Raw genomic sequence first — 12,554 nt, 5'->3', positions numbered from 1 at the left:
AATAAGCATTCCTAAGAGGGATTCGGTTTGGTTGGTTACGATGGATGTCAATGCATATATACCAACATCCCCCAGGATACGGCATTGCAAATTATTGATCAGTATTTACAATAAGTGCAACTATCTGAACAAAAGCGGTCTTTACTTCATAGTATGAGTGAATTGGTGGTTAAACATAATTATTTTATCTTTGAAGGGCAATATATATTCAGACCAACGGCGTGGCAATGGGGGCTACAGTAGCGCCCTCCATTGCCTGCCTATGACCCAGTTCGAAGAACTTTGTTTATGGATCACGGTATTACAGTCATCCTATGATATCTTGGATGAGGTATATAGATGATATCATTATGATACGGAGGGGCTCGGAGGAACAACTCAAAAATTTCATAAACATATTAATCATAAGGATCATAATATCACATTTACTGCTCAGTGGGATAAGGAGAAAGTTACCTTTCTGGCTATACCTATAACTCTGACCAACCGTGGGGAATTCAGTACCTCAGTTTATAGGGAGGCTTCAGATAGAAACACAGACCTTCACTATACTAGCTATCATCCCAAATCTTTACGTAACAGTGTCCCGATAGGACAGTTCCTCGGCTGAAAATATTGTGTTCTTGATGTTGATCAATTTAAAGTACAAGTTAAGGGATGTTTTTGAGGTTCTGTCAACAGGATATCACCAGGAATGTGGTGAACAAAGCCTATAAAAAGCATTATACGCAGACTGACAGTGGTTGTTACAAACGTCGGTGGCGAAAGAAAAAAGTAATGAACCAGTCTGTGTGTTGCCTCACTCTCCCCAGGCTAATAAACTAGCACAAATTAAACATTATTGGCATTTTTTTGGGTATGATTGGAGTTTTTACCAGTTATCCACATTTTTGCTTACTGTCGAGGAAGGAATCTTGGACAGCTTGTTGACTAATTACATAAGTCCCTTTACGACTGATAAAGGTCATTTTTAATTGTGGGGAACTGCAATATGTGCCAATATGAGATTCAGACCACAGGAGGTACAGATTCCTCATTCGCAGAGAAAATTTTGCTTAAATTTCAGAATGTATTGCAATTCAGAGGGGGTAATCTACTGTGTAGTGTGCCCCTGTGGTTTTATTATATTGGACAGACCCTGAGGATAACAAGGGTTCGCACAGGGGAAACATGTCAGTAACATCAGAACTAATAAATTAAAAAATAAATAAATAAAATAAAAAAGAGGCTCCTTTATCTGCTTATTGGAGGGAGCATCGGCATAAACATATCGGAATTAAGATTTGTGGTTGTTGTTGAAGTTCCAATCTCCGTGGTACAATTAATCCAGATAGCTGTTCTTTCTGAAATAAGCCAATTGATCTACAATGTGGAACACTACCAGCCAGGGGGACTTAATAGGGAGATCAAATGGGATAGGTAATTGGTATGACGTCCCTCTTGTATAATGAAGAAAGGAGGGCACTGGCAGTATGAACTGCCAAACTGTGGGACTCACTGGTTTGAAGACCCATCCAGATTTAATGGTTACTGCAGTATGCTAAGAAACATTAATGTAAGTGTTTGGTTTTGATATTATTAAGGTAATGAGGGTGGAAAAATTCAACAAGGTAAAGTGATGTGATTTGTATATGTCTGTAGGCAATGACACAGCATGCCTTTTGAGAAAGTGTTACGAGCGAAATCGGCCAGGAGCAAGGAGCACAATATTGAAGACTCTATTGTAAGCAGTGAATGATCACTTCAAGAGGAGTATTTATCAAGTACAAACTTTGGAATTCTTGGATGTGTTATGTTGATTACAATTTAGAAGAAACCATGATGAAAGGAAGATGAGATGAACATATTGGCAAACCAATGTTCACCGTTCGCAGTTGAACTGAATGAATAAATCTGACTCTAACCAATAAGGAGGATTCAGTGGATTTGCCACATATATTAAGGTCTTCCTAAGCTATTAAGTCATCAGATGGAAGAGCATGGCTCTGATATAGAGCAATAGAGCCAATTGTTAACACACAGGAGGACCAAGTGGTATGGTCACATGAATTGTTAAATTTTGTGTGATATTCAACAGCTTTTGATTTCTCTATGTGTTACCCAGTGAATGCTAACTGAAGGGTCCATTGCAATTTAGAGCTGATTGTATTTAGATTTTTAATGCTATGAATATTAATATGAAGTTAGCTCTTAAGACAAAAATCTTATGATCAAGAGTATTACAAAATACTTAATTTTTCCACCTAATATGATGTAAATATATCATTTAAGGCGTTAATAGTGTAATGGCGATCGCCATTGTGGGATACACATACTACAATAGAGGAACTGAGGTCCTGAGTTTATACTAGTATTACAGCACAGGTGATTGTATATTAATCTGTACTGTTTAGGTAATTGTTATATTAAATTTTAACTGCCAGACCTTTGACCATTCTTCTAACGTTCGGAGATCCCTTCTCATCATTTCTACTCTCTCCAGGTATCCACTCATTGCCTATTTTCATGTCATCCGCAAAAAGGCAACCTTTCCTTCCAACCCTTCAGCAATATCTCCCACAAATATTAAACAGAATAGCCCCAGCACCGACCCCTGAGGAACTCCCTGCTCACCTTTCTTTCTCCGAGCGGATTCCATTTACCACCACCCTCTGCCACCTGTCGGTCAACCAGTTTCCTATCCAATTCACCACTTTCGGTCCTAAGTTCAGCCCTTTCAACTTATTCACGAGTCTTCTGTGGGGACCATATCAAAAGCTTTGCTGAAAGTCAAGTAGATTACATCTAGCACACGTCCTTCATCCAGTTCTTTGGTCACCCAGTCAAAGAAGTCAATAAGATTTGTTTGGCAGGATTTTCCTTTGGTAAGCCATGTTGCCTCAGGTCCTGTACCATTGGTTTCTAGAAAGTTAACTATCCTTTCTTTCAGGAGCGACGCCATTATTTTTCCTACCACTGACGTGAGACTTACGTGAGACAGAGGTAGCTGTTTGGAAAGAACGGGGCGTCTCTCCTCTTTGCAAATGGCAAGCCAGCTATGGAAAAGCTTACCACTAATATGGCACCATACCATTAAGAAATGGGAAAAAGATTGGGGACTGATTGAAAAGTCTCACACTGGTTATACTTTTATTATTTCTTAGCTGCGGCTGAGCTGTTGCGAAAGTGGGGTTCTGTTATAGGCCCTAATTCCTCTTCCTTGCCCCTCCCCCCTATCTTTACGTTGACAGTATTAAGAGGTATGTGGTTAGTGATGTAAATTACATTTCAAAATGCACAACAGTTTGCCTTCTTGAGTTATGTTTCTGCAACTTGTACATGACTTAAGTTATGCACATAAACATTTCTATTAAGATGGACTGATATATCCATAAAGATTGAGCATTACGGAAATGTAATGTTAAAATTGCATTTAAATCCTGTTCAAACAAAACAAAAAAACAAAAAAAACCAACAATGTGGTTTTCTCAGTCAGCTCAATAAAAGATTCTTCCAAAATACCTAATATCATTAACAATCTTTAAATTTGCTCTCCCGGATTTATCCAGGTACCACCAAGACCGAGGGAAGAAGGAAAGCATTTTGGCAATGCGGCAGGAGGCAATGGACTTGAGATTGACCTTCCTATGGAGTTATCCACAGAAGCTTAGCTGAAATTGGGTGGGGCGGGGGAAGGGGGTTGGTGGTTGAGGGCTAGGATAGGGGAGGGCAGACTTATACGGGGACTGTGCCAGAGCCAGTGATGGGAGGCGGGAAATACTGCTGGACAGACTTATACGGTCTGTGCCCTGAAAAAGACAAGTACAAATCAGGTAAGGTATACACATATGAGTTTATCGTGGGCAGACTAGATGGACCGTGCAGGTCTTTTCTGCCGTCATCTACTATGTTACTATGTATATGTTTGTTTGCTGGAACTAAATTTTTTTTTCTTCACCAGAGCATTTGTGCACCTTTCTCAATTGAAGATGATCTCAGTTGGGTATACTGGTGGTAGTAATTAATAAGTGGGGGTTTTTCATGTTATAAACTTTTGGTAATTATTAATGTTTCCTTGAAATTCTCCTTAGTTTTCTTTATCTCCCTCCCCTTACTTTGATTGTGGTCTAAGAAGAGCTGACCGTTTCTTATAAGGCTCCTTTTACAAAGTAGTGCTACCGATCAGCAGCGCGCTGAACGCAAAGAAGCCCATTCAATTACTATGGGCTTCTTCATATTCAGTCCACGCTAATCTGTAGTGCTGCTTTGTAAAAGATCAATAATTTTTTACGTATATGAAAGATTTTCCTCTATGTTTTTTTTTTTTTAAGTTTATACTTGTGTTGTTGTTACGTCTGTGGCCGTGACCACCCTCAGACTTACCCTGTTTCTGGGAGTCAGTGGCTGTGCGGCTTCTGCTTGTCTGTGTCTGTCTCTGTCTTAGTTTCTCTCTGGCTCTGTGTGCTGATTGCCCTACTGAACCTCACCTGTGTGGCTATGCCTTTTCCAAGATGGCTGCCCCAACTCCTCTATGCCAGTATCCAAGATGGCTCCCGCTGGGCTGACTTCTCTGTGTGGTCAAGCCTCTGTTTGGATGCAAGGTGTTGCTGCCGCTGTGCCTCTGGTGTGGAAGGGCTTTATTAATCACTTAGAGACTACAGCACTGGCTTTGCATTTCATCTAGGGCCCTGGTTATAGAGGCTCTGTACACTGTTTCAGTGTTTGCTCTTGTGAGTTTCTATGTTTGACTAGCCAGCTAGGCACGTGTGGCTGTTGCCTGTGTATAGCTTGCTAGTGCTCGGTACACTGTTCAGTGCATGACTTGTTAGCTTGGGCACAGCTTTGTTAGCTGGTGTATAGCTTTCAAGTCTCCTGAGTGTGCTCTGTGTATGACTGGTTTGCCTGGGTATAGCGTTTCTATTAGCCTAGTACAGTTTACTAGTCATTGTGTTTAAACCTGCCGACTGCCAGAACCCGGACAGTCCCCTGCCTGTCGGCCTTGCCTGCGCCTAGGTGCCAGGGGGCACTCCTGGATCTTCATTCCTGCTGTTCCTGCTTGCAAGTTCCAGTTCCGGGTTTCCTGCAAGTCCTACCGGCTGCCAGAACCTGAGGGCCTCAACCCTCGGGGAAAGGTGGTCAAGCGTAGGTGAAGCCTAGGTCCAGTGTGTTCCAGTCCAGCGGGTTTCCATCCTGTATGTTCCAGTCCTGTGGGGCCCCTCCAGTGTGTTCCAGTCCAGCGGGCTCCACTCCAGTGCGCACCCGTCCGGTGCGTTCCAGTTCCGTGTATTCCGGGTGTAGAACTCCAGTCCGGGGTTCCGGTCCAGTTTTGTCTCATCTCTACCTTGGAGGTGATCTTGCCTGCCACTGCCGCTCCACGGTAGTGGCCATGGGCTCACGAAACCAGTGCTCCCGGGGAAAGAAGCCTGACAGTATGCCAAGGTCCTCGAGCACGCGACAGAATGCAAAGGCCATGAGCCCGGCAAGAACCCCCACCCAGCCGACCCAGCTGGGGTCCAGCTCCGTCATTGTGCTTAATCCTTCTATGACTCTTCGTCAGTATCGTGGAAACTGTTGTCTCATCCTGTTTTGAAGAAGACCCCTGAAGCGGCAGCTGAGAGAAAACGTGTCCGGTGGCTTGGAATCACTGAAAGCCTAGTTTCAGATATGGACCCTTTCATCACGCTCTCAGAGTATCGCCGCAGCCTTGTCTGAATCCAGCTTTGAGGGATACTCCCGAAGCTGTCGCTGAGAGAAGATGTCTTGGGAATGTCCCGCTCTGGGCCCAGCAGGGTCCAGTCCAGACAAGCCTCTGAATCAGTCCGAGCAGCGCGTTCAGCCAAGCTTCAGAGTCCAGTCCGAGGGAAGCTCCTAACCGAGTCCACCAACTCCAGTTTCAAGTGGCGCTTCCACTCAAGCCTCTGAGTCCAGTCCGAGGGGTACTTCTGACCGAGTCTCCGATTCAAGTCCAAGCAGCACGTCAAGCCAAGTCTCTGCGTCCAGTTCAAGTGGCGCTGTCTACGGAGTCTCCTAGTACCAGTATGGATCCATTCCAACCCCATTTTTGAGTGGATCCGTTATGACGCTCCAGGAGTACCGGGTTTCCCTTTTGTCTGATCCAGCCTTGAAGGATACCCCTGAAGCTGCGCAGAGAGAAAGCGTGTCTCCTGGCTTGGGTTTGAAGGAAAAACCCAGTTTCTGCTATGGATCCCTCTACCAAGCTGTTCTTTTACCGCTTCCAACTCCTCTCGGAGCAACCCATACGGGATACTCCTGAAGCCAAGCTGAAAGAAGGTGGCTTAGTAGTCCCGGACCAAGTGCCAGTCCCAGCCGAGATGCTGAGTCTGTGCTGTGGGCTGAGTCTACACCCAGTACTGAGGCCAGCCGTGATGCTGTGTCCACTCCGAGTTGCAGTTCCAGTCAAGATGCTGAGCCTGGGTCGAGTTGCAGTTCCAGTCAAGCTCCTGAATCCAGTTCCAGTTACAGTCAAGGGGTTGATTTCCAGTCCGGGCCAAATCCCGGCTCCGTTTGGATGCCAACCCAGGTTCCAGTTCCAGATCTGCTTCTGTTCAGACTCTAGTTCCTGTCCAAGACTGGGATGCCACTTCGGGCCCAGCCCGGCTTCTGATGTCAGCTGGGGTAGTGGCTTCAGCCTTGCTCTTGCCATTACACGGAATTGCCAAGAGGTCCAGGACCATGTGGGTTCCCTCTGGGAAGGGTTACTTTTGAATTTGTTCCTCTTGATGCATCCATGTTCCTGAGGTTGCCCCGTGGTGATTCGAAGGAGCCTCCTGGTCACAGGTTCTACTTTTGTCTGCCAGTTTTGAACTCCTTGTGACTTCCAGTCCAGTGATCTATGTCTGGCTTTTGAGACCCATCAGGAGGTTTCACCATAGTTACCCCGGACACCTGAAACTCCTCAGGGAGACCGAGAGGGGGGTCTGAGGAGGTGGGTACTGTTACGTCTGTGGCCGTGACCACCCTCAGACTTACCCTGTTTCTGGGAGTCAGTGGCTGTGCTGGCTTCTGCTTGTGTCTGTGTCTGTCTCTGTCTTAGTTTTCTCTTGGCTCTGTGTGCTGATTGCCCTACTGAACCTCACCTGTGTGGGCTATGCCTTTTCCAAGATGGCTGCCACCGACGCCTCTATGCCAGTATCCAAGATGGCTCCCGCTGGGCTGACTTCTCTGGGTGTCAAGCTCTGTTTGGATGCAAGGTGATTGCTGCCGCTGTGCTCTGGTGTGGAAGGGCTTTATTAATCACTAGAGACTACAGCCTGGCCTTTGCATTTCATCTAGGCCCTGGTGTATAGAGTGCTCTGTACACTGTTTGCTCTGTGTGAGTTTCTATGTTTGACTAGCCAGCTTAGGCACCGTGTGGCTTGTTAGCCTGTGTATAGCTTTGCTAGTGCTCTGTACACTGTTTCAGTGCATGACTTGTTAGCTTGGGCACAGCTTTGTTGTTAGCTGGTGTATAGCTTCAAGTCTCCTGAGTGTGCTCTGTGTATGTTTTCTTGTGTATGACTGGTTTGCCCTGGGTATAGCGTTTCTATTAGCCTAGGTACGTTTACTAGTCATTGTGTTTAAACCTGCGACTGCCAGAACCCGGACAGTCCTGCCTGTCGGCCTTGCCTGCGCCTAGGTGCCAGGGGGCACTCCTGGATCTCATTCCCGCTGTTCCTGCTGGCAAGTTTCCAGTTCCGTGGTTTCCTGTAAGTCCTACCAGCTGCCAGAACCTGAGGGCTCAACCCCTCGGGAAAGGTGGTGCAGCGTAGGTGAAAGCCTAGGTCTAGTGTGTTCCAGTCCAGCTGGTTTCACTCCTGTATGTTCCAGTCCTGTGGGGGGCCCTCCAGTGTGTTCCAGTCCAGCGGGCTCCACTCCAGTGCGCACCCGTCCGGTGCGTTCCAGTTCCGTGTATTCCATGTAGAACTCCAGTCCGGGGTTCCGGTCCATAGTTTTGTCTCATCTCTACCTTGGAGGTGATCTTGCCTGCCACTGCCGCTCCACGGTAGTGGCCCATGGGCTCACGAACCCAGTGCTCCCGGGGAAGAAGCCTGACAGTATGCCAAGGTCCTCGAGCACGCGACAGTTGTCAGTTACTAAATGCAATAAAATCAAAGAAAGAGAAGGGCTGATATAGAGGGACTGAGAAAGGAGCTAGATGAAAAAGATGAGGAAGAGGAGAATGAGGGAGGTCAGGGTGGGACAAACAAATTTTTTTTACTGAACTGGAGGATGGGGAAAGAGAATGAGAGGTGGCTGAGGAAGGACAAGGTGGTGGAGACCTATACCACAGCTAAATAAATCAATCACCTCTGGCACAGGTACCAGTAGGCACTAGCTTGCTGCAGACAAAATGCTTCAGAAAAGGGGCTGCTGCCACCTTTTGCCAGTATAGCAGTGGCACATTAGAATCCCGATTTACTAAGCTGTATGGGAATGGGAAAACAAATTTAGTGAATAACTCCTTGAAGGAACTGAGGCAGACTTCCAAAAAGGATACATCTGCATCCATCTTGAATTCTGGTTGGGATAACAGGGGACGGGGGAGGGTGGTTGGGGGCTCAGAGATCTCATCCACTGACTACCAAATTTTCAGGCTGGCTCCTAGACGTAAAGAACATTTGTCAAGACCTGAACATCGGAATTTTAGTTTATTTTTTTAAAGAAAGTGTAATAGATGCCTGGAGTTGATAAACAAGTAGATATGTTACTTGTTTATTTGTAAACATGTAAATCACATTGATACCTGTTTTGCATTATTCATAAAAAAAACAGCACATAATAATCACAAATAATCAAACACATCAGGTGGGGAACAACTGCATAGCACAACAATTATAAGCCAGAGCCAAGAAATGTACAAAACAAACCGGAACAGAAAAGGATATAGGATACGAACATTATGAAGAAATATTTCCCTAAAAAGCCATGTTAAAAAGAACCGGCACAAGAACCAAACCTTGCAGCACACCCCTTTCCTCAGAGTGAGCTCCATTTATGACTACCCTCTGTTGCATTCCACTCAACCAGTTCCTAACCCAGTCAGTCACTTTAGGGCCCATACTGAGGATATTTAGCTTATTTCTTAGTTGTCTACATGGAACCATGTCAAAAGCTTTGTTAAAAATCTGGTTACCCAGTCAAAGAAATTGACTCGTGAAACCATGTCCCTTATATCAATGAAATGCTTTGATGTCCCCATGCATATCTCCTACCCACCCCCACCCTGTCAGACTATCAAAGTAATGCTTGGATGTCTCACTTATATATACTATCTGCTACCACATTTGCTTATTTCCGATCTGACGAAGAAGGGAACCTTCGAAAGCTAATCAAGAAATGTATTAAGTTATGTCCAATAAAAAAAGGTATCTTATTTTCTTTTCCATGTTTTATTTGTTTGATTTCTATTGATAACCTTAAGAGTGGAGTAACACTGCTACTACATCTGTGTGTGTGTGTGTGTATACATATATATATATATATATAGCTTCCTCCGGCCCTCCGGAACCACTCCCGACTCTACAGAAGTATTAAAAAGGTTAGCCAGTGGAGCCGCCAGAACTTCCCTAAGTTCCTTCAGTACCCTTGGACATATGCGCTTTTGTCCACTTTTATTTAGCTAGCTCCTCATAAACACAGTCCTCTGAAAATCATTCAGTGTCTATCACACCTCCATTCTTATTTATGTTTGTCTTCTGTAGTCCTGCTCTTGGCCCTTCAACCATGAACACAGAACAGAAATATCTGTTAAACAATTCTGCCTTATATCAGCTTCTATATATTCCTCCCCTTCACCTTTGAGTCTCACAGTGCCGTTTTTGTACTTCCTCCTATCTAAAAACCATCTAAGCCAATACAGTAAAATGGGAGGACATTTTTTCTTTCCTGACTCCTCTACCGGCTACTCTTAGCTTGCCAGATATGTCACTTTACCTTTTCAGGTACTACTTTTGAGCCTTCTTACTTTTATTTACTTTCCTTACAAAAAGTTTGTTTCCCTTACAATAGCCCTTTCAGATTTGCCCACTGCTTTCCTACTTCTAAATGTTCCTATCCAAATAACAATTTGAGGTAATCCCCCATCCGAACAAAGTTAGTTTTTTGAGTCTAGAACCTTCACTTTGGAATGAACTCTCTCTACACCTGTTTTACTATTAAGACACTATCCAGTAACTTAAACACAAGCCCTTATGCTAGCCCTAGAGTTGGTATAAGTGCTCAGAGATACACATGAAACTTATAAAATTCTGCATATGCGAGTCCCACCCCTGCTCCACATACAAAACTTCCTGTAAAAATACATGTTATGTAAGATATCGGTATATTAAAAGGACAGTACTTAGGTGGAATTTTAGTCTTCACATACATGTGCACTTCTATGCTATTACTCTAATCAGTGGCATACCTATTTGGTGTGTAAATGTTAGCATCCACTTTATTACCCCAAATGCTATGGTGGAGTAACAGTTGTCAATAACCGCCTCCACCTTAACACCACATCAGCTATGGATAGCTCTGAAGTGGATAGACCAATTTTTGCAGACACTGAAAAAAAAAAAAATCAGACGCCAGTAGAATAAGTCCTATACAGACACTATATATATATATATAATATATATACACCACACCTCACTAAGTAATTCACTAACCAGTTTACACAACATATACCCCACTACAGTCAGCCTGACACATATTTGCAGGCATATTTTCAAAGCACTTAGCCTTCCAAAGTTCCATACAAACCTAGAACTTTGGAAGGCTAAGTGCTTTGAAAATACGCCTCATGCATCACTGACTATATACGTGCAGCAGGCTAGCAGCACCGAATATACACTTATTTTTATTTCCCACAACAGGCGTTTTAAAAGTACTTGAACCGCTGATAATTAATATTGACCCATACGCTTATATAACCTCATAATAGAATATTCTGATACCTCCGATGAATATGCATGATATACGTTTGTATACACAGCAAATCCAGGATATCCAAAATGTAACTTTATGCACAATTACCTCGTGTCTGAAACACTAGGCTAATCAAGATACAAGAACGGGTGTAATCTGGAGGAAAATGCATCCTGAATACCCAGATCAAAGGATAGTAAAGGAAAAGGAAAATCTGGGCAACAAGTCTCAATCTAACACACAAACCCCAAACCCAGATCCTCTCACTAATTCTCTTCCCGTTGTTTTAGCTCCAAGCACGGGTCCCACTGTGTTCGTACCATTAAAGTACTCCTATTTGAACCCCAGTACCTCCAGCTCTTGGTCCTCGCACTGTTCCAGAAGTTTCCTGAAACTGATGGAATTTTCCGACATCACAGCCACCGGCATCTTCCAAATTCCCTACAAGAAAATCCCTGACTGCAAAACTAACCCGTTGGCGTACAACAGCCGTTTCCACCAGCTACTCCGTCCTCACTCACATACAGCTACTCTTCCGCTTCTGCTTTCACCACCACAGTGACGATATTCCGGCACACGCTGCGTGCTATAAGACACGATCAAGGAGGTTTAGACAGGAGCTAAAGTGACGTCAGAACGCTGAAACCTATTAATTAGGTTAATCTAACTTTCACCTTCCCAATGCAGCTGTCATTTCTATTCACTCAAAACAAAGCAAACAAACCGATGAGCTGTTCCATTCACCTTGTCGTGTTGATATGATTTTTATTTAATCTCACTTATATTTTCAAACATGCCGGCTTGTACACAGAGGAAGTATAATAACAGAATAACTTTTAAATCTTAATCAGTGGTCAGTTGGAGGGCTGGTTACAGGAACACCCTAGCACGTGTTATATTCGTGCAGAGACTTTTTTTCTCCGGGTAATGGGCCACTAAAACAGACCTCATGTTATGAGAATCAGGAGCACAACATTGAGTTTCTATCTATTTATTTATTTATTTATGACATTCATATCCCATTTAACAAGCATTAGGTCAAACCAGGGCGCAATTGAAAGCTTTTTTTTTCCTGTGCTAGATCAAAAGAGAAAGATGGTTTGTGAGAACTTGCGCCTTCTGTTTTGAAGAATGCAGTGATATATTATAAAAATGCCTGCAAATAGGTGGGAAAATGTAGGGTACAAATGCAATAAATAAATAAAAAATAATATTGTTTATTACTATTATTTACTACTGGTTGATATACAGCAGAAGTTAACCAAGTCAACTTCATGTTTTGTAATATAATTTTCAATAGCATTTCTCAGTTACTACCCAAATACAAATAAAATTATAATGTTAATTATACAACCGTGTTTGCCTCCTATGGTAGTTAGGATAACCTGGTCCTGGAGTTACCCAAGGCAGTCAGGTTTGTCAGGATTGACAATGAATATTCATGAGAGAGATTTGCAGGGCCGTGCCTAGGGTCTCTGGCGCCCCCTGCAGACCATCAGTTGGCGCCCCCCTGCTAGTATAAGCCTCACTCTTTGGTACACGTTCCATTTTATTTAAATCATTTAATGCATTAGCTTGGCAACAAATGTTAAAAACAAATTAATTTCTCATGCTAATAAAGTTTTTATTGTGCTGACGGGTCATTTTAGCGCACAAGCAAACGAATG

At 43.6% G+C, this 12,554-nt stretch overlaps 1 protein-coding gene across 2 annotated transcripts in view; it reads right to left on the bottom strand.

Moving 5' to 3' along the window:
- The window catches only part of COPS8 (COP9 signalosome subunit 8), a 327,439-nt gene extending 315,986 nt beyond the window's left edge, over window positions 1-11,453 (bottom strand). Inside the window, exon 1 of one of the 2 annotated variants that reach the window (XM_030209867.1) lies at window positions 11,239-11,453. In XM_030209867.1, coding sequence (XP_030065727.1) covers window positions 11,239-11,316 — 78 coding nt within the window. In that variant the 5' untranslated portion in view covers window positions 11,317-11,453. The remainder of the gene's footprint in view (window positions 1-11,238) is intronic. The other variant, XM_030209866.1, reaches the window with a different exon arrangement.
- Between the last annotated feature and the right edge of the window lie 1,101 nt (window positions 11,454-12,554).

Source organism: Microcaecilia unicolor, chromosome 7 (assembly GCF_901765095.1).
Source record: "Microcaecilia unicolor chromosome 7, aMicUni1.1, whole genome shotgun sequence".
Lineage (NCBI taxonomy): Eukaryota > Metazoa > Chordata > Amphibia > Gymnophiona > Siphonopidae > Microcaecilia > Microcaecilia unicolor.
Note: the sequence above shows the minus strand (reverse complement) of the source record. Positions and strands in the feature narration are given on the sequence as shown.